Source organism: Sceloporus occidentalis, unplaced genomic scaffold (genome assembly GCF_023333645.1).
Source record: "Sceloporus occidentalis isolate IW3139 unplaced genomic scaffold, rSceOcc1.0.p SCAF_4, whole genome shotgun sequence".
NCBI lineage: Eukaryota > Metazoa > Chordata > Lepidosauria > Squamata > Phrynosomatidae > Sceloporus > Sceloporus occidentalis.
The window spans coordinates 28843215-28870302 of NW_028316984.1; the positions used below are offsets into that span (position 1 = coordinate 28843215).

The 27088-nt window shown below is 40.7% G+C and overlaps 1 protein-coding gene across 6 annotated transcripts in view; it reads right to left on the reverse strand.

Annotated features, from left to right (window-relative positions):
* Window positions 1-1281: 1281 nt before the first annotated feature.
* MFSD6 (major facilitator superfamily domain containing 6) overlaps window positions 1282-27088 on the reverse strand; it is a 57481-nt gene continuing 31674 nt past the window's right edge. For 2 of the 6 annotated variants that reach the window (XM_089519586.1, XM_089519585.1), the window contains 5 exons: window positions 23662-23759; window positions 12146-12307; window positions 9790-9888; window positions 5681-5961; window positions 1282-3780 (listed from right to left, as the gene is read on the reverse strand). In XM_089519586.1, coding sequence (XP_089375712.1) covers window positions 3610-3780; window positions 5681-5961; window positions 9790-9888; window positions 12146-12307; window positions 23662-23759 — 811 coding nt within the window. In that variant the 3' untranslated portion in view covers window positions 1282-3609. Of the gene's footprint in view, window positions 3781-4009; window positions 4066-5665; window positions 5962-9789; window positions 9889-12145; window positions 12308-23661; window positions 23760-27088 lie in introns of all 6 variants that reach the window. The other 4 variants (XM_089519588.1, XM_089519587.1, XM_089519589.1 and 1 more) reach the window with 4 other exon arrangements.

Genomic DNA, 27088 nt, shown 5'->3' on the forward strand with positions numbered 1-27088 from the left:
CAAAAGCCTATGCACAAACCATCACTACCTGAGTGGAAAGTACAAGGTGCCTAATCAGTTGGAGAGCTAATGGGATAAACCCAGATAGGTTTATGGGACTTACATTAGTTGTAATTCAGCAAGTCCCTTTAACTTTAGTGAGTCTAATCTTGGATGCAAACTATGTCTGTACTGTTATATGTCTGTATGTTCTCCTTCCTAGTGGTCTGTTGAAAGTTTTGTTGTCTACATATGGCTCAGGGATGGGGAGGGGGCATTTGTTTGGGGCATACTTGCCCCCTCTCCTTGGGTAACATATGAACAGCTCTACTTTATCCGAGGTTTCAATGTTTTATACAAGCTAAAGTGAGCCAATGTATATAGCATTAAATTCTTTTAAAATAACATGTTTATTCTTAGTACAGTATCTTCTTTACATTTTAAAAAGTGTGGTCTCTTCCCCAATGAGCAATAGAGTACAGTGGGGGGGGGGGGGAATGGGTGGTTGACAGGGAGAGCCTTTGACAATGTGGCAAATTGTGTTGTGCTTTTATTTCTGTCCTGAGCAGGACACCCAAGTTCTACACCTTCTTCTGTACCCTTTTGCTTCACAAGGACAGGTTGAAAAGGAAAATGCTTCCTGACAAAAAAGATGTACATTAAGTCTGGTTACCCAAGGCCAGTGTTCCCCAAAGCTGGTACCCTCTGATTATACTGGACAACAACTTCCAATGTCTCCAACTAGCTGGGCACATAGAAAAGTCTTACCAATTTGTTGTTGGTAAGTCCGTAAAGGCCTGTAATATGTTGCAGTGCCAAATTATTATTATTACAAAACAGATAGTCAGGGAAATGGCGTGTTTTTCCTGCAGCATTCCCATTGAGCAGTTCTCCTGCCCCCACCATGGCTGCCATGTGTTCATCCTATCTTTGTATTTGCTCAGTCACTCATTTCCTCACTAGACTAAAAGCTGCTGCTGTTGATCATTCTGCTTCCTCAGCAGAGACTGTTAGCCCTGGGCTAACTCACAGGCCAGAGAAGAAGCAGAGTTCTGAGCTGGAGGATGCAGAAAGGCAGTTTAAAAAAACAACAACTGCAGTGACAGGACAAAGAACAAAACAGTGAGCACATAATCTTTGGCCTTTCTGTGGATAACCCACTGATGAAGGAGTGTGGGAACTGGAGTCCATCTGAGGGACAAAGATTCCTGCCCCTGTTGTACATTTTCCTGTTCCCCATGTTTGTTCCATTTAGCAGTACCATTACATAAGCCTGAACTTATACAAGTCAGCACTAGATGTTTTTACATATACAATGGAATTTTATTTCTTTCACTACATCTTCAAAATTTCACAAACATGAAAGCCCATAAACATCTGTGTGTGTGAGTGTGTGAATACAGACCCATTCGTTGCACACATATAATGAAGGAAAAGGTTTAATAGACAATTTCTGGAGTGTAAACATAATGCAAAAGTTCAATGCTTCACAATTCTGGTGCTGAACATTAAAGATTATCACTACAGCTTTTACCAGGTGAATTCTCTACACATTAGCCGAAAGAGGGTTTTTAATATTTCGTTCTGTTTATGAATAACCATTTTTGTTTGCTACCTCTTCTTGGTACTTTATATTCTATCCTCCCTCATAGATATATGAACATATAATAAATACATTTCTGATTTTGTTTTTGAAAGGACACTTAAACAAGTCATGAGAAATTTACAGTACAGTACATTTAAGTTGAAGTGCAAAAAATAGCTAGTGACTATTCTCTGGTGTTTGGTCCCAAGTATCCATGGATAAAGCCTGCTACAGTCTCTTAAGGCTTATGCAATGAGAACATTTTTCAATACTCGGTGTGGCTGGTTGAGGGATATGGACTTCTGCCACCCATGCCTTTTTCTTCCTCACATGCCTGTTCACATGCTCTGCTTTCAAGACCAAATAAGGCGACATGCAGTTTTGCTTATAAACAAAAACAAGACCCTGATCTGTGTATCTGACATCTTATTCTAAGAAGTGCAGTTTGTTTATTTCTGTTAGTCTTTCCAAAGGACTAGTCTCCTGTAGCTACAATTTGATTTTGATTACAAGGAATGATACTTGGTTGCCTTTTCCCAGTAACCACTATGGGGCAATGAACAAAGATGAGTGCCAGGACATTTATTAGCTTGCCTGTGGTACGTTGGGGTTAGAATCAACTATTGTCACCTGGGATCCTTTTACTCTACAGTAACCTCCCATGGAACCCTGGGATTGGCAGCTTAGGGGGGAGAGTATTTGAAGTTATCACCCGGGAAGTTCCTCTGGTGCCTCTTACCAAACAATATGCAACAAGAAATCTACTTGCTATTGCTAAACAACCAGGTCCAGGATTCCACAGGATACAGGTATGAGAGTTAAAGTGGAATCATTGCACTATACTCGAATGTGAAAAGGCCCTGGCTTGGTGCCATATTGTCTCAGAGAAGGCATGTGAATGTCTATTCTTCAATGAGAGGTGCCTAATGAAATAGAAAGCTTTTAACAGATACCCTCTGATCCAAAGGGCTAACATTTCTTTTCCCAGCCAGACTTAACATGCATGTAAGAGAACTTGGTTCAACTAACACCGAAAAGGGCAGGGCAGCATTAAACAGAAGATGTGAAAATGTCAGTGTTTTGACTAACAGCATTGGTGTAAAACACCCAAAACAGCAGATAAATTTTTCATAGCCTATGATGACAGTCTCTCCTTCCCACTATGTTTATATTACCAATATTCTCTTTCCTTAACCTAGACTCTCAAGAATTATATCCCTCACTTCCCCAGCCCCCAGGCACTTTAAATACACTCTGTAAATAAAGATTATAACTTCCTCAATTAAGTAAAGAGCTTTAGACCACTGTGAAATAAAATATATTGGTTTTGATTGAGATTCTAAACAACCATTTAACTAGGGACTTTCAACAGCCAAAAGCTATTCAACATTTCAGAGAAGTCTTTACAAAAGACAGAATTCTATGCTGCTCCTTCATTTAGACATGTAACTATTGTATTTTCCTCAGGTGCTTCAGTAGTTTGTGCACCTTTTCTTGTAGGAAGCCACCTTGCTTCCTAATAAATTAAACTAGATGAAGAAAACCAGCTAAGAGCTTTTCTTCTTCTTCCCTTCCCTCAACAGTTAAATTAAAAATATTATTTGCCTCAAGCAAGAGGAAATGGAATGCAGCTTTCCATTCCTCAGAAATTGAAGCAAGCATTTTCTTTTAGTGAAAACATATTTTCCCCAAAATATATCAAATATCACTAAGTGAAGGTTGTTTGTTTTTACAAAAATGGACTTCAGATCACCTCTCCATATAGATTGCAGGAGGGGGAGTGTTCAAATAGATTTCTGAGCTCCTTTGCTAGCTATTATTAACTCAGTCTCTTTTCCTGGCTACCCTTTCTAGGCATTATAGTCCTTCCTGAAAACAGGCCTGTCAGGTTTTGCCACAGAAAAGGCCTTAAATATTTCAAAAGCATGTGCTGCATCAGGTTACCATCACCGAGGTAAAGGGAGCGGCAATTTCAAGCTCCCGTTTCGGCATTTCTCGGAACACAAGGGCAAGATTCAATGCAGTGGTAAATGCAAAACCAAGTCTTATTCGCACCCTTCCTTTTGAGGCTGAGCAGTATTCTCCGAAGGAACTGGGCAATCTGGGTTGGGGTGGTCTTCGAGAGTTGCTGTAGGTACGGGAGGTTCTCTGGATACGTCACTATCCCTTTGATCCAGAGGGCTGCCTGGTGCAGAGCCATGACTATTGTTGGCTGCCTAGGACAGAGAAGGGGGAAAATCACAGGTAAAGATGTTTGGTTTTTTTACATTTAATGCCCAATAAAAACATGTACTCTGCCATTCCAGGTAAGCCAGGCAGCTTCATCAACCAAAAGAAGTCGTATGTACATGACACAGCGCACAAGCATAAAAGCAATACAGAAAGCTGTCATATCCAGGTAACATGTCAGACAGCAAGATGACAGCAATAACAACCACAACTTACCTTTTTTATCTTTTCCTAACTGATCTTCCCCAAGAAGCATGGAGGGAAAAAACTTACTGTATTTTAAGACAAAAAAAAAAGTATTGAAATCTACGTGTGCAAGAAAACCCAATATTCCAGTGGCTTGTTAACACATTTCACACTCCTGTTTAATGGAGGTGCGCCTATTTTTCATTGTCATATTTCCCACCTGCTTTGCAGTAGACCCACAGAGTGTCAGCAGTTTGCTATTTCTAGAGCAGAACTATGAATATTTCAGCAGGCTGACTAAGCAGTCAGCCTTTCTTAATGTATGTGTGTGCCTGTCTGTTACAACAGCCAAGGGGATGGTTTTCTCTAAAATTAATTTCTCCTCCAGAATATGTATATATACTGGTTCAGGGATCAAGATTAAAATTACTTCCACAAATCCAAACATCAAACAAACCTTACACATCATAGCAGGTTCATTCTAATTTGAACAGAGGCTATCGGTAGGGCAGTATGTACAGTATAAGGACATTAGCTTGTCAATGCAGATTTTATTACATTGCATCTCATGGCTGCAACAGTTTCCTCCAGAACTTTGATAAACCTGGATGCCTATTTTAGGATAAAACAATGAATGAGATGTTGATTCCTTGAGGATTAATGCACTGTTATTTCTGTCACCCTAGATGGGCCACATTTAATTATCTTTAACAAATCTGCCAAGTGGTTTGAATTACTAAGTTTCACTGGGCAGTGCCTTATTCTTTGTATGTACTAATGTGACTTAAAAACAAAGCAGCCGTCACTAGAACAAAACAAACAAAGTGGAGGATTAGAAGGTATCTGGCTAAGCAAGTGCTAAATTACTACCGCGTTAAAAACCATTACACTGAAGAATTACAACTATTAGAATAGACACTTCCAGATATATGCCAACCAGGTTTTTCAAAACCTTTATTACAGACATTTCCAGGGAGCTGCAGTGTTAACAGACTCCCATTGCCTTCTCAAAACATAATCATCCCTTTTGTTTTCGATATTCTACTAACCACTCACAAAGGAGCCTGGCTTTGTGTCTGTCCAAAGCAGGGCTGGAGCCCTATCTACTCTAGTTATGTGCACTGAGCCAGATTATATGGGAATGCTTGGTTTTTATGGTCTTTACCAAAAGCAGAGTTCTCTTGACTTTCCATGAGACTTAAATTCCCTTCTGGCACTGTAGCATGAAGTTTAGGAAATGGGAAATGTAATGGGGCATAAACTCTTAACAAGAGCTTGTTGAATTGAAAAGTCTTCCATTCAGGTAATGGAGCTGTTTTGAACATATGTTTGCTGCTATCTTTATGTGGTGGGAGCCACAGACAATCTTGAACATATGTTTAAGGAAGCAATATTCTTCATGTGGTAATGTGTGTGTGTTTTGTTTAAAACTGTCCATAAAGAATACTCTTTGTGAAGTTGTCCCCTACACTTTGGAAACAGATTTTCAGAAGCTTTATGAGGAGACACATTATTCCTTGCCATCGGCTAGGCTGCCCAGGGCTGCTTGGAGCTGCAGTCCCAACAATTCTTAGAGGGCTATGCTTTGCCTACCCCAATTTAAGAATAGCTCTTAGGTTTTTCAATGCTAAATTTTTAGAGGGCAAGTGTGCACCCATTTCCCTCCTAGAAATACCTGTTACGCACCAGTGGCTGGGTTACCTGCAAAGGCTGGTTCTCAAGGGCCTGGTTGCTTTTGGAGAGCTGAACCATCTCCTTTATCTGATAGAGAGCATAGGCAAGAGTAACCCAGGGAGAAGAGCTGATTCCCCAGGCGGGCTTGTTCGTGTCCTCTTGCTCCTCTTGGTGCTTTGTTTTCTTGGGAGGCAGCCTGGGTTCGGGGCGAGGCATGATGTCTTCTGTCTGTTGCTGCACAAGGTCAATCGTGGCAATGGGCACAGGGCTTGAAGGCACAGGGATCCTTTCTGCCAGCATAGTCTTTTCTGAAGTTTCAGAAAAGTCCACCAAAGCAAATGAAACAAAACAGAATGATTTGTGTGTGTGTGGCAACATTTCCTGTTTTTGTTTATTAAAAAAATATTTCCATGCTGACTCTTGTTTCTAAAAACCCTAATGCATCTCATGAATGGAACCAGCAGTTAAAAGTAACAACTAATAAAATCCACTTAAAAACCAAAAGCAAGATACAACTGATAGCCTGGACAAGTAGGAAAGCTATTGGAAAAGTACCTGAACAGACAGATGTGTTTTCAGCTAGTATCAGAAACGCACAAAATTGAAAGCCTGAATAATGTCACTAGGGAGACCATTCCACATGGTGGGAGTCACAACAGAGAAGATTGCCGATGGCCCACAAGCCTCACTAGATCACAGTACAGTAAGAATTATCCGCGTTCATACCAACAACTCCTAGTGCCCAAGAACTTTTGTACACATTCTTTTCATACTCAAACTCACACCCCCATCTTGAGCCCTATATGAATGGCAGGAGAAGGTGTAGCGACAGCTGTGCTAGGATTTTTAAGACCCAGGCTCAAGTTGCCAATAACCCATCAAAGTTACTGGATGACTCTGGCCCCTCATATGGACACTCTATCCCAACCTGATCCACCTCACAAGGTTGTTGTGAGGATAAAATGGGGAGGAGGAGAGCCACCTTGTGCTCACCAGAAGACAGGTGGACTAATCATCACCATCACCATTGCCATGAGAAAGCACTATCAGCAGTGCTAGGGGTTCAGGGCACTTGCCACTGCTGCTGTGGTGGTGTTGAGGGAAAGCCTCCATACACTAGGTATTTTAGACTTGTGCTTTCCAGGCTTCCTAAGGCACAGGGCTGGCAATTTCTATCTTTCCTAAAAACATGTTCTGTGCCAGTGCCTGATGGGTCACGGACTGGAATCAGTCCACAGACCACAACTTTGAGTAGTGCTGTTTAGACCACAACTCCCACCAGCTCTATTTAGCAATGACAATAATAAGAAATGGTGGGAAATGCAATCCAAAAACTGGAGGGCCAAAGGCTTCTCACTCTTTTCTGGTTGAAAATGCCAGTAGTGCATTGCACGTGACCTAAAAGAAAATAAGGATAACCTCATTTCTGCAGTTTAAGCAGCCAGGTGTAACAAAGAGCAATTTCAAGGAAGGAAAGAAAGATGGGAAGGAGGTAGAGAGCACACTATTCGAGCTTTCTTTCACCAGTCTATTTCATCTCACTTCCAGTTCTGCATGCCATTTTTCTTTCCAAAAGTAAGATCTCTTCACAAACAAACATTGAAGAGTATCAATGGACAGAAAAACAAAACTAAACAGTACACTAAAGGCATGGCAGAAGTTTTGTTCAAAAGTCCAATGGTTCAGCACTCATATGCTTCAGATGCGTGTGTGAGAGAGATCAAGAGCTCTTTTCTTTCTACAGCTCACTTTGTCAGGAATCTATTTATATTTTAAAAGATCTTTGAATTATACATTAGACAAATTCAATTATGGGGCAACACTTATTTTTAACTAGCTGTTTGATTCCTGGGACCCTTTCACATCAAAACATCAAAGGATGCTGCAGAGCCAAGAGGCCAATGCCCTTCCCTTACCCTTGAATCAGATTATTTTACAGGCAGGGAATAAATTATGATAATTTTTTTAAAAGAACAGAATCCACCCAAATCCCAGGGGCTGTTGTTTTTTTGTTATTTAAATGGTTTTTGTTGTTGTTTAAACCAGTTTTCTGCACTGATGTCTTAATGAAAAATGTGAACCCTGCTTATTAATACCGTGAAATACTATTTCATGTATTAGAAAGTGTGATCAAGCATGTTTTAATGCTTTCTAACATTAACGATCCAACGTTATCAAGCTTTCAACAAAACTTTGGGAATTATATTGATAAATTGGTAGTCTATATATAGGAGTATCGGACTACACCAATATAGGACTAAATCAGGAAATTAATTAGCCAAATACAATGTGAAGTTATGGTCACTAGCTTAAATAATTGTTCTTTTAAAAAGTGCTCTTTTAACAATCCAAGTTGTTTTGGCTGAACTTATGTTAATTGAAAGATCTGTTTTTGAATGGCAGTTTTTAAAGTATAAAAATAAAGTGATTAACAAGAAACAACTGACATTGGATACTGGTCTAACAATGAGCAACTGCCAATAAACCATTCAAGTTAAAATGTTAAATTTCAAACTATGATTGTCCCACTAAGTGGGCTGGGCTATAGTAATAATATTTTAAATATTATTAAATATCAATCATTAAAAATAATAATTATTAAAATATCAATAATCAATTTAAAAAGCAGGGCTGTTTTTTTAAAGTTATTTGGTTACATGAACATGGTTTAAACCAGCCTACCCTGAAATTATAATTGCTATTAAAATGTCATACTATATTGACAAACTCTCTGGTTGCTCAACATGCAAAGTTCTGTTGTAAAGAATAAAGCAACATAAAAAACCAAGTTGAGTCCTAAAATACTGAAGTTATCAATTGAACCAAGTGAACAAGGTAACACCAGCAACATGTGATGGCTCCTAACAAGGATATCAGGACTAGAATGAGCTGCCTGAAAAACTAAACCACCACAAAAACCTCTACAAAACACACAACTGCAAACTGATTAACTTTGCACGTAAAATGCAGAAATAGGCAAGAAAATTAGCAGTACAGAATTCTGGATAGCTATATAGCAATATGCTAATAGTTACAAGTGAAGTATATTACACAAAAAGCTTCCATTTACTGGATACAGAAATGGTAAATTACAAGTGCCTAAATACAAGAAGCTATAATTAAAATTACAAGTAGCTTATAAATATATGTTTAGTATAACAGCTCATGGCTATTGCTACTGTTATTATTATTTCTGTGTGATAATTTTCTGTGTTGCTAATTCAAAAAAGAGGTTATAATTACTAAATTGTTTCCTAAATAGAATTAATACCTCTTCTTAACTGAATCCCATAAGTGCCTTTTATAACTCACAAATCCTGAATATAATAATCACAAACTGAAGGCATTCTTGCAATATTATGTTTCTCCAAACATTGTTAAGTTTGTCCAAACGAAGAACCTATTTGATGCCTAATAGCTAGGTCTATATCACAGACATCAGATAATAGCTGGAATGATGCTGGTGTTTTACACATGTGTAAAATTGTCTACAGTAGTGGCTGGACATTTTTCCTTGATGTAAAATGCCTTTTATGTCTTTATTCAGTTTATCCATCTGATTCCATTGCTCATGCAAATGCATCCTAGTTTGGGCACAGAGTTGTGTATTTAGCACAAGGATTATGTAGCTCAATCAATGTGTAACTCCTCATGAGGAAATATTGCTATTTAGCTATCCAGAACTGTGTATGTTAATATCCTTGCCTATTTTTGTATTTTATGTGCACAGTTAATCCATTTGCAGTTGTTCTCTTTGTTCTCTTTTTTTGTGGTGATTCAGTTTTCCAGGCAGCTGATTCTAGTACTCATTAGGAGTCATTCCATGTACTCTGATTGACTATGTTTTAACGATTTAGCCATGAGGATTACCAGCTCTCTGAATAAATGAAACTACTGTCATTATGTGATAACAGTGATCACCCACTACGGCATCCACAGATGATGCAATAGCCACTGCCTATGCATGTATACATATATGCCTTGAAGTTGCTTGTTGACTTATGACGACCTCATAAGGTTTTCTTAGGCAAGGAATATTCAGAGGTGGTTTTGTCAGTTTGTTCTTCTGAAATATAGCCTACAGCCTATGGTATTCACAATGCACAAAAACCACAAAGAAGCAGCTGTCTATTTACCTTCCTTCTCATCAGGAACTGCCATCCACTGGATCAAAGCAAAAAGCAAGAGGATCACAAGACAGGCCATTCCTATCCCTCTGAATGTTGATGCAGCCCCTGTAAAGAAAAAAAACCATTCTGGTCAATTGCAGTGACCACATTACAGCACAATCCCAAGCAGGTCTGCTCAAAAGAATGTCCCATTGTCTCCATTGGGACTTACAGCTGAAGCAATGCACACAGCCTCAGGGGCCACGTGAGACACAGTCTGGTGAGGTTTTTACAAGAAATAGTTCCCCGCCAGTTCATGTTAGTCAAAAACAGAGGGCTCCATCTTAGCCCTTAATCTCGTCTTTCTGCTCTATGCCCTATCAAACACACCTTTTTTATTTTTGTTTGTATTTGTCACACAATTCTAGAGTTATAGGAATGCAATTAAGTAAAGAAAAAGTAATAGTAACAGTAGTAGTAGTAGTAGTAAGACAACAATTTGCCTGTGAATAGCAGGGGAGAGGGTGGGAAAGGAGGAAAACAGGGTGCCCTGTTGGCACGGTGGTTAAATGCTGGTATTGCAGCCACAAGGTTGTGAGTTTGATCCCATGGCCTCCAAGGTCCACTCAGCATCCTTCTGTAGGTTACTAAAATGAGTACTCAGCTTATTGGAGGGCATTTATATAACACATTGTGTTATAGGTACTGCCAAAGGTACTAATATCTTGCTAAAATTGCAGTTTAAACCCCATGTGTAATAAGGTCCACTGAATTCAGTTATAAGACATTGTAGGATTTTATTAGTTTTTGTTTATAGTTCTTGTAATTCTAGAAAAAAATCAAAGTAAATCCCACCAGCCCTAAAGTCTGCCTATTCCTACAGTAGACTGTTATCTCGTTCATAATTCAGACAGCCGCAGAGCGTGTTGGAATGAAACCTGGTTTTAAATCCTCTATTATTACTATGCCAACTCCTTCAAGTCAACTCCTACTTAACCTGATCCTTTGTTAGAGTTTTCTTAATAAAATTTGTTCAGAGACTGTAACTTGCCCATGGTCACCCAGTGGGTTTCCATGGCTGAGTGCAGATTCAAACTCTAGTTTACCACAGCCGAGTCCAAAACTCAAGCCACTATGGACACTGCAGAAATGTGAGTTTTATTCATAAGTATGCAGTTCTAGCCAGTATTATTAAGACCGTCTTAGGTTACAGAGATTTGAAAAAAGCTTGCCTCTCATTTGGATTGCTAAGGATTAAAAGAAGTTTAAGATTCATAGAATCATGGAATAATAGAGTCTCTTTTCCTGCAGCTTGGATCCATTGTTCCTGGTCCTAGTCTCTGGAGCAGCAGAAAACAAGCTTGCTCCCTCCTCAATATGACATCCCTTCAAATATTTAAACAGGGCTATCATATCACCTCTTAACCTTCTTTTCTCCAGGCTAAACATCCCCAGCTCCCTCAATTGTTCCTCATAGGACATGGTTTCCAGACCCTTCACCATTTTAGTTGCCCTCCTTTGGACATGCTCCAGTTTCTCAATGTCCTTTTTGAATTGTGGCGCCCAGAACTGGACACAATATTCCAAGTGGGGCCTGACCATTCGCCGTTTTACACAACAAAAATAAATAAACAATAAATATTTGTTTATTTATTTTTGTTGTGTAGTGTTTTACTTAGCTGAGGCCTGACAATAGCAGACAAGAGAACAAACAAAGAAGTGAGGAGAGGGAAGATTTGCAATGCAAACCACTGGGGTAAAGTTCACAAGTTGTTCTTGCTTTATCTTTAGTATTTTGTTTTATATTTAGTGTCATTTTATGAGGCACCAGAGGATCTTACTGGCTAAAATCTCTAAAGGTCACTCCCTAATTGTCAATCCCAGGGTTTCATAGGATATTGCCATGTCAATTAAAGTGGAATCATAGTAGTAAAATTGTGCAGTGTGAAAGGGCTGTTAGATCTTATTCTGCTCCTGCAATGGTCTTCTCTTCTTTGTATTATGGCAAGCCATAAAAACCTGTGACCAACCAGGCCAAATGCAGCCCTGCTGGCCTCTGTTGGGGTTAGGGTTTTCTTTGCAAGACTTGTTCAGAGGGCGTTGATAGAATGTGACTTGCTCAAGGTCTGAGGCTGAGAGAATGTGACTCATTCAAGGCCCTCCAGTGGATTTTCATGGTTGAACAGGGATTTGAACTCGGATCTCCAGAGTTGTAGTCCTCTGCTCAAATCACTATACCACACTGGCTATCAAAACTTGTACACAGAACAGGAAAAAGAACCAAAGAGTGACGGCAACATTGAGATGACCAAATGGGGAAAGGGGGCATGAAACCAATATCCAAAATGGAAGAAAGGTGTACAAAGAGCTAAGGTTCTCTTACCAAAATAATTGACCAGCACTCCTCCAATCATTGCTCCACATCCTCTGCCTAGGCCAAGGTGAAGACCCTGCAGGATACCTTGAGCCGAGGTTCTCAATTCTGGAGGCACTGCAGCACTTAGATAAGAAATGCAAGCTGCCCAGATGGCAGCATGGGTCACACCTACAGGAAAGGAAGACGTTATGAGACACAGCACCCTCTAGATTACTATTCTTCATGCATGTTGCAGCTGCTAAGATAACACAGAACAGGAAAAAGATCCGAAGAGTGACGGCAACATTGAGATGACCAAATGGGGAACGGGGGCATGGTACTCAAGATGACAGCCGCCATGGCCACATATGCAGAAGACAAGCAGCAATTCATATTGACATTATTTATTTATTTCATTTGTATGCCGCCTTTCTCCTAGTGTGGGACCCAAGATGACTCCCAAAAGAGAGTCAGTTTAAAAACCTTTTCAGTAAAATCTCAAAAACAATTAAAAATCTCCACACTTAATAGTATAATATCATTTAAAGGCCATACAAAAGTTTTAAAAATAAACAAAACACACATCCCAATAAGAAGTTCCCATGCATTTGCAGCTTTTACACATTAAAAGCCTTCTTAAACAAAAAGGCCTTTGCCTGCTGGCAAAAGGAAAGCTGGGAGGGGGCCAGCCTAGCCTCCTGAGGATGGGAGTTGCAGAGGGTGGGAGTAGCTACCAAGAAGGTTCTCTCTCATGTTTTCACCAAGTCTATTGTGATGGTGGAAGAAAGCCTTCCTCGGCAAATCCTAAAACTCCAGCAGGTTTTTATGGGGAGATAGGCTATATCAGATAGTCTGGACTGCATTTTGGAAGTGCTGAAGTTTCCAGTTTCCAAGAACAACCCCATGTAGAGTGTGTTACAGTAGTCCAAATGGAATGTAATCAAGACATGTGTCACTGTAGCCAAAGCTGACAACTCAGAAAGAATAGGCAAAGCTGGCAGAGAGGTTTTAGTTGTGCAAATGCACTCTTGGCCACTACTAAACCTAGACATCCAGGCTTAGAGTCCAAAACACCCAAACAGCGAGTTGAGATTTCAGGTGTAGTGTAACCCCATCCAGTACAGGCAGAGCCACGTTGTTTAATGGACAGAGATCAAGCCAACAGAAAGTACTTTGTGGGGATTGTGAGGACTGCAGCTAAACTCAAATTGAACAAAGAGGCCTGAAAGAGGTTACAGATATTATGACTATTATCATCACCGTCACCGTCTTTCTATACACCTTTCTCCCAAATTAGGATTCAAAACAACTTACAAATTAAAATAGAACAGAATCACAACATACAAAACATAAACAACATTGAAATGGAAACAATTTTAGTCATCCAGTTAAAAATTATATAACATTTCAAAAACCACCATTAAAACAATAAAAACAGTACAGCGCCCTCCTAAAAGTTATACTGAAAACCTTCATTTCTCAAGAAAACAAAAAAGATGGACTTTACAATAATGTGTTTCATACCGCAATTTGTATCATTCTACTTGTTTTAAAAAGTAACTAAAAAGTAATTTCTTTTGAGAAATTAATAAGTGAAAAGCTTTTAAAACAATCATAATTGTAACAGCAATTAACAATCCCATGTCAGGGTTGGAGTAATAATGAATTGCTTCTTAAAAGTAACTGTCCAAGTTCTGTTTAGGACTCATGCGAGGCGAGAAGTATTTTTACACAGTGAAGATTGTAAACAGTCGCAAGGGATTTGCTTTACAGTTCACCAGCCTCTGCATGCCCCCCCCCCCCCCACTTCCCTCTCATCTAAGTACATACAGACCAAATAAGAAGAAAGGAAACCTCCCTGTCTCCCACTGTCTGCCTAGAAATCTGGGGAAGAGGAGCTCTCAGGTACTCCAGAGGCTACTGTGGAAGGCCACAGAGTAACCCAGCATGGGCTGGAGAAGCAACAGGGTGCCTGAGGGCTAGTAGGGAAGGTTGGAGGAATGGGAGGGATGGTGTGTATCTGCGTGTATTTGTATGGTGGGTGAATAGGGCAAAAATCTGTTTGTCTCTGGACACACACGTGTAACAGAAGCAGAGAGAATGAGTTTACGTGTAAGTCATGTTGGAATAGTAACAAGCTCTACACTTGAGCCATTATAAGGTTACTGACCATTACAGGGTTAATGGAGAGCTACTGAGAACACAGATGACCTCCAGCTGTATATGCATAGCTCTAATCAACTTTACAGTCTTAAGTAGGCTAGCTTTGTAGTGAGCTCTCTCTCTCCCTCTTTTGCTCACTCTATTCTCAGCCTTCTTTTCTGGTGCATATTTGTTATTATGTTTGCCATTATTAATATGCTTTATTCTGTATCCTTTGTATATATGGGTTTTGTATGATTCTGTTTGTTACCCTTTTAGACATTTATAGACAGAGCCTTTTTTATAGTACCCCCGTCTCATTTTTTATCTTTTCAAATCCATTATTCTAACAAGTCATCCAGAAGGAGAATATGTAGAGGTGGATGGTAGATGATCCTGATACACAGTGTGGTTCTTGGGTGTGCAGAGTATAGGATTATTACGTTGTTCCTGCGTGTGACTGGGGTGATCTCTCTGTTTGGGGAAATTTGGCAGAATGAATTAACATTAATGGTACAGTGACTGTAGTTTTGGAGGAATGATTGGTTTGCCTGTCTGTGAAATGGGTGGTTTGTTGGAGTGAAAACCTGGATTCCAAGGAACAGATTTGAATCCTCCTGAGGCTCAGACCTCACTGGAGACCTTTGCCTTAACATAAACAAGCCAGGCATGGAAATGTTTTGTTGCTGCTGCTGCTTTGAAAAAGATATAGAAGGAACTTTGTCCTATGAGTGAAACCTCTTCTGAATCATCATGTCTTTACATGCTGGATTTACTCACCTGCCAGGTGGCACTAGCTTCTCCACCCTCAGTTGCTGGCAAAGGTTCAAGATAAATTGTCAATGTGTCTCTCAAATGACCCAGGTTAGTCAGGCAAGAATTGGATGCGGTCTACCACTATTTCTAACATGAATCAGAAGTATCACATTCGTTTTTCCCAAAGTGGACAGCAAGGAATAGATTTTGCAAAGAGAAAAATGAAAGTGAGAACTAGTGCAGTGAATGGGCATGTAGTTGCAGTGAGCCCATCATCCAAACACTACTGCTATGAGCCCAACCTTTACTGGTAAAACCTGAGTTAGAGATTTCCCCCCCCCCCCCTCCAAGTACTTTGTTAGGCATCTCTTTAAAAAAGGGAAGTTGTGTGCTTATTTTACAAATAGTCTGAGATCCTACATCTGTGCATAGCTCTGCAGATGTAGTTCTATGTCCTACCACCACCTGACAGGTGATGCCCAGGAATGGGCTCCAGTTGCTGCCACTTATCCATGGGAAGATGGAAGTGATTCAGACCATGAGGACCACTGGTTTCAGCTTGATTGGCTGGAGTAGAAATGAAATACCCTGCCTTCCCCACTGGTAAGTGATAGCACCAGGGGCCCACCCCAGAACTTGACAGTTACCAGGTGATGGGAGGTTTTTGGAGGGAACACAAGGGCAAGAAAATAGGCTTCTCCACTCCATCCAAAAAGGGATACCCAAGCTATGCTTACACACACATGTCACTACCAGGATGCTGGATGTAATGTGGTAATAATAGATTAGTCAGGTCTTAGGAAAATGTTTGCCTTTTTTGTTGTTGTTTACAAAAATATACTTGAATATTAAAAATACAGACCCAAACCCTACAAAATGATCCCTGCCAAATATTCCAAAAGTAACAAGTAAATGCATAATAGGAGACATGGTGGCTCAGAAGATGCTGACTCTGGTGATCGCAAGGTTCAAGATCCAAGCTGTTTCTTATACCATGTTACTTCCAAGCTCTGGCTGAGACTGACACAAACCTTAGAGGCAAATGTGCTGCACTGCCTAGATATGGACCTAGATGCAGTGTTAGCTCTATTGGTCATCAGCTGAGTTTAGGCAATACTGCAGTGTCACTCCAAAGATTCCTTACTGGTGGAAGTGGGGAAAAGAGGAATGAAACAGAGGACCTTCTGTATGCAAAGAATATGATCTATGGCCCCATTCAGCAAAGTCCCTAAGTAACATACTCTGAATAACTCCTTCTCAAGGGCACCTGCAAGTTCTATAGGTGGCATCATCTGGATTTGGTGTGTATTAAATTATGTTTAATTACTGATTCTGTCTGCCTGAACAGAATGTACCAAGAAATAAAGGGAGGAAATGATGAAAGGAAGCTGATGGCTCTTAGAGAACAACTAATCTCATTCCAGGATCACAAATAAAGCATTCCTTCCAGCATTTCACTGATGAAAACCTGGACATATGTGGGGCCAAGCAACATCAGTGTGCAATCAACATGGCAAAAGTTATTAAATGGGGAAGAACCGGAGAGGCTGTAACAGCTTGTTTTTGTCTGAGCCTATTGGACATGGCATGATCCTGCCTTTTACTCTCCTCTCCCATCTTCTGAGTTGAATGCAAAGTACTTTTGTGCTTTTGGAGCAACTAAAGTAAGCAGAGAACAAGGGGGAAAACAAGAGGAGGAAAAAGAAACTGGAACGTTCTTAAATGGCTGAAAAAGCAGAACAGAGGGCTTGTCCCTGCCAAATTGGGACAGTTGGTGGGTATAAATACAAAAGACTCCCACTGGTTTTAAAAGGAGATGAGCTACATTGCTACTACATGGACACACAAATACGCAGCAACAACCCAAACTAATTCTATGTAGGAATTATTTGGCAAAGTTGGAGCCATATGCTTATGCCTGATACCTTTATAGTTTCCTTTTTAAAAACTGTTCCATATCATATCTAGGCAGATACCTCTTAAACTGTCATAGCTCATCCTTATGGAATTGAGCAATTTGTTGTCTGGCGAGCTGCTTAAAATTCTAACTGGTGGATATGCCCATGAAACACAGAGGCAACCTGTGTCACAGGAAATTTAAAGAGGGAGGACAGATTCCTAGGAGCTGAGGGCTACTACAGAAAATGGCACTCCTATGTCAAGTTCCCTTTGCAACATCTAATGCAGGAATGAGGATGATGGCAGTGGCATCACTTGGGGGGTGCGGCCTGCACCAGGTGACACCCTAAAGGGGGGGTGACACCACTGCTCCTCAAACACCTACTTTTGGGCAGAAATGAGCTGTGGTATTCACCTGCTTCCTTTTAAAATGTTTTAAGAGATGGTGGGAATGGAGTGAAGCTCAGTGAGGAGAGGCCCAGAATTTTTTAAAATTAAAATTTTAAAATTAAAAATTTAATTCAAAAATTATTTTTAAATGTTTAATTTTTAAAAATTATTTTAAATTTTTCTTTTAAAACATCACATTGTTTTTCACTATGTAAGTGTAAATACATTTAGGTTGTGCATATGATACTATAATATGAAGGTACAATTTTAATCTTGCTAGTTGTTTATATCACAACTATTAGCATTACATTCAGTGGCATATGGGAATTATAATTTACTAGTAACATTAATGCAATGCAAAAAAGCATTACTAAGGATTCTGTATGGTGTGAAATGGGAGGATGTCAATGGGGGTGGGAGTGACACCATTATTTCTCACACCAGGTGACACCAACCTCAGTAATGTGACTGCATGATGGAGCACTCCAGATGTTGCTAGACTGCAACCTCCAGCATTCCTAACCAGTGGCAACAGTGTGCAGTCCCATGTATGCTCTTAGCCTCATCCACTACTGGAATGTAGCTTAAAAGACCTTCCCAAATTAGAATTTAGGCCAGAGCCAAATAAGATTCTCTACTTCTTGATTTAGACAATTAATTCATGCATAGGCCTTTTGCAGGTTTATGAGTACCTGCAGCCCTTCACTATGATTAAAGAAGGCATCCAATGTCCTCCTTCATTGATCTCTTCCTCTCTTATGCACAAGAAGCTCTTAGTTTGCTGGTCTTAACTGTCATTAGTTATTATACCTGCATGACTAATAATAGTTAATGCTTATCATAGTTTGCTTCTAACTGGACTAAAAATTAAATTCCTGCTAAGAGCAAAAGCTGGTAAATTTTGGTGCTGACATAAAGACTTAGAGCATCATTGTTAAGGATGGTGGAGAGAAATACTGATAATTGCACCGTGGAAGGGAGAGTCTGTGCACAACAGTCATAACCACCTCCTAAATCAGGATTGGAAATCATGTGATCCTCCATATGACATCAGACTGCAAATCCCAGCAGTCCTTGCCAAGGATAGGAATGCTGGGAGCTGCAATATAACAAAATCTAGATGATCAGGCAAATCCCACTGCTGCCCTATAGCGTGAATAAAAGGCATTCACTACTACTTCTCCAATGGCCGTATTATGCTGCCCTCCAAAAAAAGCAATGGTGAGTTTATAGTAAAGCTGAGCTTTTCTTCTGATTTTCACTAAACTGTTCATGACATTCTTCACTAGTTGTTCTGAAATGTTACTGAGATGCTTTAACAAAAAGCCCTATAATGTTTTATTCTGAAGCAACTGATTCTCAGCCACCCTGAAAAAAAAAATCCAAAATACCAAGCCCCACCCATCCTCCTCTCCAATTCTCTCATCCATTCACAGAGTATTTAATCAGCTAAATAAGTAGTATCAGCTGAAAGTCTTCTGACTTTAGCATCAAAAGACCCTTGAGGCATTGATTTTACAATGTACGACTGCTACTCGTCAGCATTTTCCTGCGTAGGCTTGCAAAATTAATACATAAATAGCAAATTGCATCTTGCTTCAGACACCTGGTCTACCAGATAGGTTTGTCCAATCTCCAGCACGACTTTGCAAAACAAACCAATGAACAAACCCTTATTGACACAGTTCTAGCTCCATATTCTCATTTTTGGTTTGACCTCCTTCTTTCATATCTGCTGAAATTAAATACAATATTATACAAAAATGTATTGTGCACCTGTGCAGCTTTTCAATTCACCCACTGAAGCTACCTTTAGTTTGCAATTCTATACACTAGGAGTGTAAACTGCGTCACCCTTGAGATGACATTGGATTGTAACTCCCAGCATTCCGCATCATTGGCTATGCTGGCTGGAGCCAATGGAAGCTGCAATGCAACAACATTTGGAGAGCTACACAATTCCCACCCCTGTGAAACACATTTACTTTACTAAGACCCACTGAATTCAAAAGATCTGAGTAGACTCTTATATGATGCCATTGTCAGTTACAGAAAGCACCATCCTAACAAGTGATTGTTTGCTCCTAGACATGCTAACTGCTCCAGAATTTTAGAATGTGTACACGATCCAGCCATCTCATTGATTTGAGGTTTGGTTTATCCTAGCATCATCCCAGTCCCTCTCCTTTCTTATCTTTAAATGGTTAGATTTTTCCTCTCCTTCCTCTTACTTCCCATCTTACTGAAGTCTAAGGGGCTGTACAGGCCACCCCTTTTAGCGCTGGATTGGGGCTGCGGCACCTACATGTTGCAGCCCTGATGTTGTCTTTCCGTGGCAAAAAAAGGAGCCGCAAAAAGCTACTCCTTTCTGCGCCACAGTAAAGGGAACCATATCGGCTGGTGCCATGGCTTTTCAGTGCTCCTTTGGCAGTGCATCATGTAGACGCAGTGCCAGAGGAGTGTCGTGTGGTGCGGCATGTGGTGTCACATTGGCCTGGGGGCTGAGTCAGGGCATGCATCATGCAGACACCCCGCCCAGACTCTGCCCCCAGGTCAGCCTTAATGGCTGGTCTGTACACCCCCTACATTTGTTATTATGCTGTGTGTTGTTATCACAGAGTTTTCTTAGTAAGATTTGTTCAGAGGTTTGCCATTGTCTTCCACTGAGGCTGAGAACATGTGTCTTGCCCAGGGTCACCCATGGGTTTAATGGCTGAGCAGAGATTCAAACTCTAGTCTTCTAGATTCCTAGTCCAACATTAAAACTACAATACCCCACTGGCTTTCTTTTATTAATTATATGGCAATGAAGATAGTACCTGCAATACACTTGATCTCCTGCCATTTCATTTAACCATGCCAGGATGAGAAAACCCAAACATTGCTGGAATCATACTTTCATCAACCTCTGTAGCCATTTGTCAGAGGGCGGAAGGAGGGGAGGAGTCGGGTTGGTGTCCTGCTGTTGGAGACGACGGGCTGCGGGACCAGGAAGACACCCGGGAAGCGGAGGTGGAGCAAGCGCAAGGAGGAACAGCTGTGGATAGGCGAGGCTTAGGCGGGGCGGAGAGTAGAAAAGGGCCAGAAGGGCCAACCCAGGGGGAGGAGCGAAGGGGAGGAACTGGCACACACGAGGGGACTGGCTACGAGGAGGAAGTGGTGGCCCGAGGCCAGGACACGTGGGTCGCTGAGGTCTCCAGACGACACCTAGGAGGCCGCGGGGAGAGACACCTGAGAGGGGAGAGTCGGGAAGCCCCAGAGGAAGGGTTCTTTGCCCGGTTAGTGCACCCATTGGCCGGAGACAGCATCACTCAGCCTTTCCAAACTCGGGCTGTCATCAACCTGTGGTCCCAGCTGTTGTGGGATATTCGAGGGCGTTGTTGGCTTGCGAGTCGAGGGTCTAAAGGCCCAGCCTTCAAGGAAGAAGACCCTGGAAAAGAGGGGCCCGAGAGCCACGAGGACTTTCAGGACTACGTTTGTGGTGCCGTAACCATTTTCAGTTTCATTTCTTAGATACTCAAGTCCCATTATTCTCTAAGTTGTGTTTGTCACCTGCTGCCGTACACTCAGCATCCTCCCGCATCCGTGTGCTGTTATAGAACCTCAAACCAGTGTGACTCCAGGGGGTGCACCCCAGGCCCCGGTGACACCACTGTTAAGGGATAATGGGAGTTGTACTCTAACAATATCTGGAAGGCTATACAGTTCCCATCCCTAAGCTGTAGGAAGTAAATTGCTTGTAGCAACCATAAATCTGTAGGCTAAACGCAAGTCTGGATGAAATGAGAATACCATCAGTTTCAACTTAATATCCACCCACAGAGCCACCTGTGACATTCAGACCGGTGTGTCTCACATGTCATGGACAGTGGCAACTGATTGATTACTTGATTTTATATCCCTCATTTATTCCAGCATGGGATCCAAGGAGGCAATGTTATATAAGGCATTTGAACCCAGGCCTCCTAGGCTTAGTTTATACCTTTTAACCACTGCTATAGAATGTTCATACTTGAAGCCAAGGACAAAACCACTCATGAGCTAGAATCCAATATGAAAGTGTACAGTATCACTACAATAAATCTTCTACCATTTATGGTGACAAAAAACTTTGCCATTTTTGTTGCAACAGACAAACTTTTTCTTTTCTATTCTATTCTTGAAACCTCCTTTGATATTCACAGCTTTGGTTCTGGATTTCACTCAAGGCAGGGCACAGGAGGAACAAGAAACACAAGAATGCCAAACAAAAGGAAGCGCCTCAAGGAGAGATACATGAGTGATAAGCCCTGTTATTTCTCTGCTGGCAAAACCAACAAAGAGCCCAGAAGCACCTTAAAGACAAAGGAATCTTTTAGATCACCAGCTCCTAACATCATTAGATCATTGCTTTTCCAACAGATGCTGCAGTTGGAACTGTGGTGGACTGTCTACACACATGTTGTTTTGGTATGCATCCTTCCATGTTCATGTCATGTCAGTGAAACAACACATAGTTGTGTAAGTGGGGGGAAACCAATTAATCTTTACTTTCCCGAGCCCCTGCAATGCACTCGCAATATCTTCCATTTTATCCCTCCCCAGGTCTGATAACTATAGCTCATAAAGAATCATCCCCTCCTCCATTTAAAAAAAAATGCAAGATCTGTTGCTGTACTATGCCACCCCATTCCTTCTCAGTGAAGGGGGCAGGGTGTTAAAACGTAAGTCTTTAAAAAAATCAATGCAGTGGTTCTGCTGCAGTTGGTGTCACCCAGTATTGGGGGGGGGGGGGGAGAGAGAGAGACTCTGAAGGTACTGGCCCCACAGCAGCAGCCGTTGTTGAGGGTGGTGGTGCTGCAGCCACCAGAGGGCCCATGTGGGGTCTGATGCAGCTGCTGGGTGAGCAGGAAAGGGAGGTGATGCCCTTTCTCGCTCGCCCAGTAGTCATGCCAGTTCGTCTGGGTGAATTGCCCCACTGGGTGGACACCTCCATCTGGGGTGACACCTGGTGCAGACTGCACGCCCTGCACACCCCAATGATGCCTCTGATTCACCATTCTCTAGCAAACTAAAGCAATGTATATTACTTCAATGAGATTTGTAATCCAAATGCAGAAATCTCTAATTAGCTAGTCTGCTCCTTGGCATTACATGTCTTGTCTTAACTGTGCAAGAGAATGTTCCAATGCTGTATGAAATGCCCAAAGACAGCTTGTAGCTTGGGAGAGGCATGAGGGAGGTTAAGGCATCCAAAGTCACCAAAGTAGATATCCTACCCTAAGCCCTAAACTACTTGGGGCCAGGACACTACAATGGAATCAAAACAAGGAGAACATCCCCCAAATAAGAATTTTGGGCCCCCAATAACATTTTGCTTCAGTCCCCAAATTTCTACCATTGCAGTAAAAAAATCAGCTGAGAACATTTAGAAATGCAGTTTAGGTATCCAAAGAAAAGGTGCAGGCAAAGTTACCAAGGGAATGCACACGTGCTAGATCTAAGAGTTCAAGGCATGTATGATTTTCAGAGTCTCATTCTCTATAATGCTAGAAATTTGGGGACTGAAGGAAAATTTCTTCTATTTTATAGATCTTTTATTTGAGGGGAAAATGTCCTCATTCTGCCTCTCCTACCTGATTACTTTCCCGTTCAGCCCCATGTACTACTCCTCGTTTCCTTTACAAGACTTAAATTGTTTTGTTGCAGTAATCCCCACTGACATGCTGCAAATTCCTATTTTCACTTTCTACTCCTTTAATTAATCACATTGCACCCCAACAAGTCTCACAAATAAGGAATGCCTGAGATGTCATGCTTCTGCGCCTTCCCCCATCCCCAGACCAGCTGTTTGGTCCTTGACCTTCACTCTAGATCAGAGAATGTGACTGGTAATTAAATGAACTGGTTATTCCTGACTATTAAGTGAGCAGCTTATTTTGTTGAGTCCAGGGTTACAAAGCAATGGTCTCCTTTCAGTTGTGTAACCAAAAGAAAGCAACAGAATTTAAAAGATTAATCCCTTATAGAGAGAAACAACTAAGCTTTATGTGCAGCAGGCACAAACCTCTCTTCTCTTTGTTTAGTTACGAGGTGTGTGCTGCCATCTGATTGTTTGCTTAGTTCAAGTCCCAGACAAAATCTTAGGTCAGCTGAAGAAACAGGCCTTGTTTTCATTCTTATTTTCCTTCGGCAAGCAGAATAAAATTTCCTCCGAGGTCACAATGAAATGGAAAGGAAATGATTCCATGGGTTATTTCCCATGGGATGGGTGCAAAAATGTGGTTTGGATTTTAATTTATGGCTCAGCAAGCAATATGAATAATTTAAGTACCTGGTTATTACGCTACAAGATCTGAAGTACAGTGCCTTCTTACCTTGAAGTACTTCCATTGGCAGAACAGTCCAAGCGTTCTCCAAATAAGAAATGTAAATATAACGAGCTGTGTTGCAGGCAAGGCCGATATACAGGACTCTAGAAAGGCAGGGAAGAACAAAAGACTTTGGCAATTTTCTCATTTACATTTACAAGCAGTAACATAATTGAACTGAAATCCTTATTAGCATAGAACAGTTCTGTCCACAGTTTTATTTTGGGTGGAATACTAAATACTAGTGAATCAACTTGCGAGCTAACCTTGGAACTGAAAGAAAGAACAGCTCACACTTGATTAACCTTGTGACATATTTTTTTAATTGTGTATTTCAGTCCTAAATACAGGTCTGGCCTCTTCTCAAGCCTAGGTAGATTTTTTCCCCAGAACTGAGAGGGTTTTTTTTTTTTTTTTGGGGGGGGGGGTGATGATAAATTCAGATGAGTTGAGAGATATTTAGCTTTCTCTGTCAAAGCTTTGGTGCCACAACAAACTTCAAATCCCAGGATTCCATAGGATGGAGCCATGTGAATTAAAGCAGTGTCAAACTGCATTAATTCTGCCCTCAGCAGCATCCCTAGCGTATCGCTTCCTCCCCATTAATAACATTTGCCATTTTGATTACACACTGACGTTAACTAGCCAGAAGTGCCCCAGTTTTCATTTGTGAAATGTTGGGGGGCATTTTCATTGCTGGTTCATGCTGACGCCTGGTGCTGTGGGTGTTAAGGCAACAGCACAATGAAGGGAGCAGCTTGTATTTTGTATTACAGGCCAGTGGCTTGTAGCATTCAGGTTTTTAAAAAGCAATTACTGTACTGTGGACCCAGAAGTGTTTTTGTGAAGACAGCAAAAAGCTGAAGTTCAGTCATTTCTTTTTACAAGACATGAGGGTCTCTGCTAAAGGAATGAAGGAATGATTCATAAAACAGACTTAATTTCATGGGCTATCTTCTGAACCCATAAGAGAAATAGTTCAGACCTTCATACAAAGGTAAATTATTAGTTCACTTTCAATCCTAAGCCAGTGTGTTACAATACACACATCTATTTCATTTATTCTAATAGAGAGACTGCTTGAAATTAACATCCACCAACTCAATAATTATTAGCTTCAGTTCAAAGATGCCCCTTGTTTAATCCATAAAATAAAATATGCAGCTAATGTCCAGTTTGTTAATGGAATATGGACTTACAGAGCAATAATGCTCCATTTTGGTGTTTTAAATTCTGTGACTTGCAATTTTAAATGTAGAAGATGCTCATTATGATGAAATGCCACAACACATACTGATTCCTGGCCTTCTCCTTTTCCCTGAAGGTTACAGCCTGCAGAAAAATATATGCATACAGCGCTGTCTCTTGTAGCCCAGTAACAACCAGAGTTTTGTGTTTTGCTGAAAAGATCCTGTTTTTCTACTTTTGGGTCAGTGTCTGTACTTGTTTTACATGGCAATGACTAAACATTTAAAATGTGACCTGTAAAGGAAGACATACTGGGGGTGGAGACGGGGTTGAACCTTTAAGACAGAAAAGTCCCATGTTCCAGTACTCTGAAAACTTCAGTTGTTAAGAATGGTTAGTTAGAAACTGGAATTATGTTTTAAAGTATGAGATGGGAGCACTTGCTGTTCAAAGGCTAGAACTATAGAGTGGAAGTGCTTAAATTTCTGGATCAAGGCAGTTTTGTTCTTCAGTTATGCTTTATTTTGGGTAAAAACACCAGCACAAAAATGCTTGGTAGTTGTTGTGCACTAAACAGAAACATGCCAGAAGAAAGGGTTGGAAAGCAGTTTAGAAATGAGCATAAAAGGTACTCTGCTTGTCAACTAATAGTTGAGTACTGTATCAGCTTTAAACTGATGCCAACAGTAGCTTGAGACAAGCACTTATAATATCAGAGGCAGGATTATTTGTGATGGAAAACTTGGAAAATTTACATTTGGATTACAGTGCCCCACAATCCTCCATGCTACCTGGGGGAGGGGGGATGTGGTCCAATAAAGTGACATTTCTATCCTCTGGTCTATGTGTGATGTTCAGCCCTATGTCCAAAAGACAACTCAAATGTGTGTTTCAGGAAACATTATGATGCTATAATATTTATATGCATTGCACTGAGCAGCACTTACATAACCTTCTACCCAGCTTCTGATGTGATATGGTACAAAGGCCTTTGTCCCACCAGCATGTGCAACTGTGAAGAACTGTTTTGGTTTGATGTACAGGAAAATAAAGTTGCTCAGCTTTAAGTTTAGTGTCTGTCCCTGTGCACTTCATGAGCAATCAAACCTCAACCCCCTACTTCAAACTGACCAGGAAGAGTGGAAAACAGAAAAATGCCTGATTTGTGTGACTTCAGTGAAGTCTTATGTGTTCAGCAGATAGCCATGCAGCTGTCTATCCATTAAAAATGGCAAAAAAGTGTTCAGTCATATGGTTTATTGGGAATGTAACTCAAACATGAAAAAATATGATATGCCTTTGGTCAAGATTATTAGGAGGAAACTATTTTTTTATTATTATTACTATTTTTTCCATAGCATGTCCAAGGTTGGAGAATGCAATTAAGAAAGTGTTCCAAGTTTTTCCAGAATGCTTTCCAAATCTCTTGATTCTGAGCAACACTGGAGTTCTGCACTATCAATCTGACTTCCAAATATTTGCATTATTCTGCAACATTTCCACATGGTTAAAGGAAGTCACTCTCCCAGCAACAATTAAACATTACAAATATGCATTTTTAAAAAATGAAAAGCTCTGTTGGAAGCACTTTTGTTAAAAATAAGCCAGTTTCTGAAAGCCTGTAGTTGTTCTTTTTAAAAAGTCTACAATTGTCAACAGCAACGAAAGGGCCAGTCTAGCCTCTGCAGAAAAGAGTTCCAGAGCAGCCACTGTGAAGACCCCCCCCCCCCCGATAGCCCCATCTGATGTGTCTGTGAGGATGGTAGGTTAACCCTCTGTAGAACTGTCCCTTTTTAAAGAACAACAACAAAAAGGTAACTTTGTAAAAGTTAGGAGGTGATGTAGGCATTGGAATGGGAGTTGTACCATCATTTGTTGTCTCATCAGCAGAAAAACTGCCTTGAGAAAGGATCCCTTGAGACAGAGCACCTGCAAATTTATTACACAGCATTAAATCTTAATCATCATGTGCTAAGAAATGCCTGGCAGGAAGTAATTAAATTACATGAAGATTATACAAATCTGGCCCTAAGTGGAATTTTTGAAAACCTGTTATTATGTTATTAAACTGAACTAGAGAAACAGGGTTTTCAGTAACATTATTTGTATATTCATCATTTCATAAAATGATGGCTGGCATCCTGTTAGGGAGTCATGCAAGTCCCATGCATGCCATGATAGCACACTTTTTTGGACATGGAGGAGGTGCAAATTCTCTACTGACCCTGCAAGCACCACCACCCAA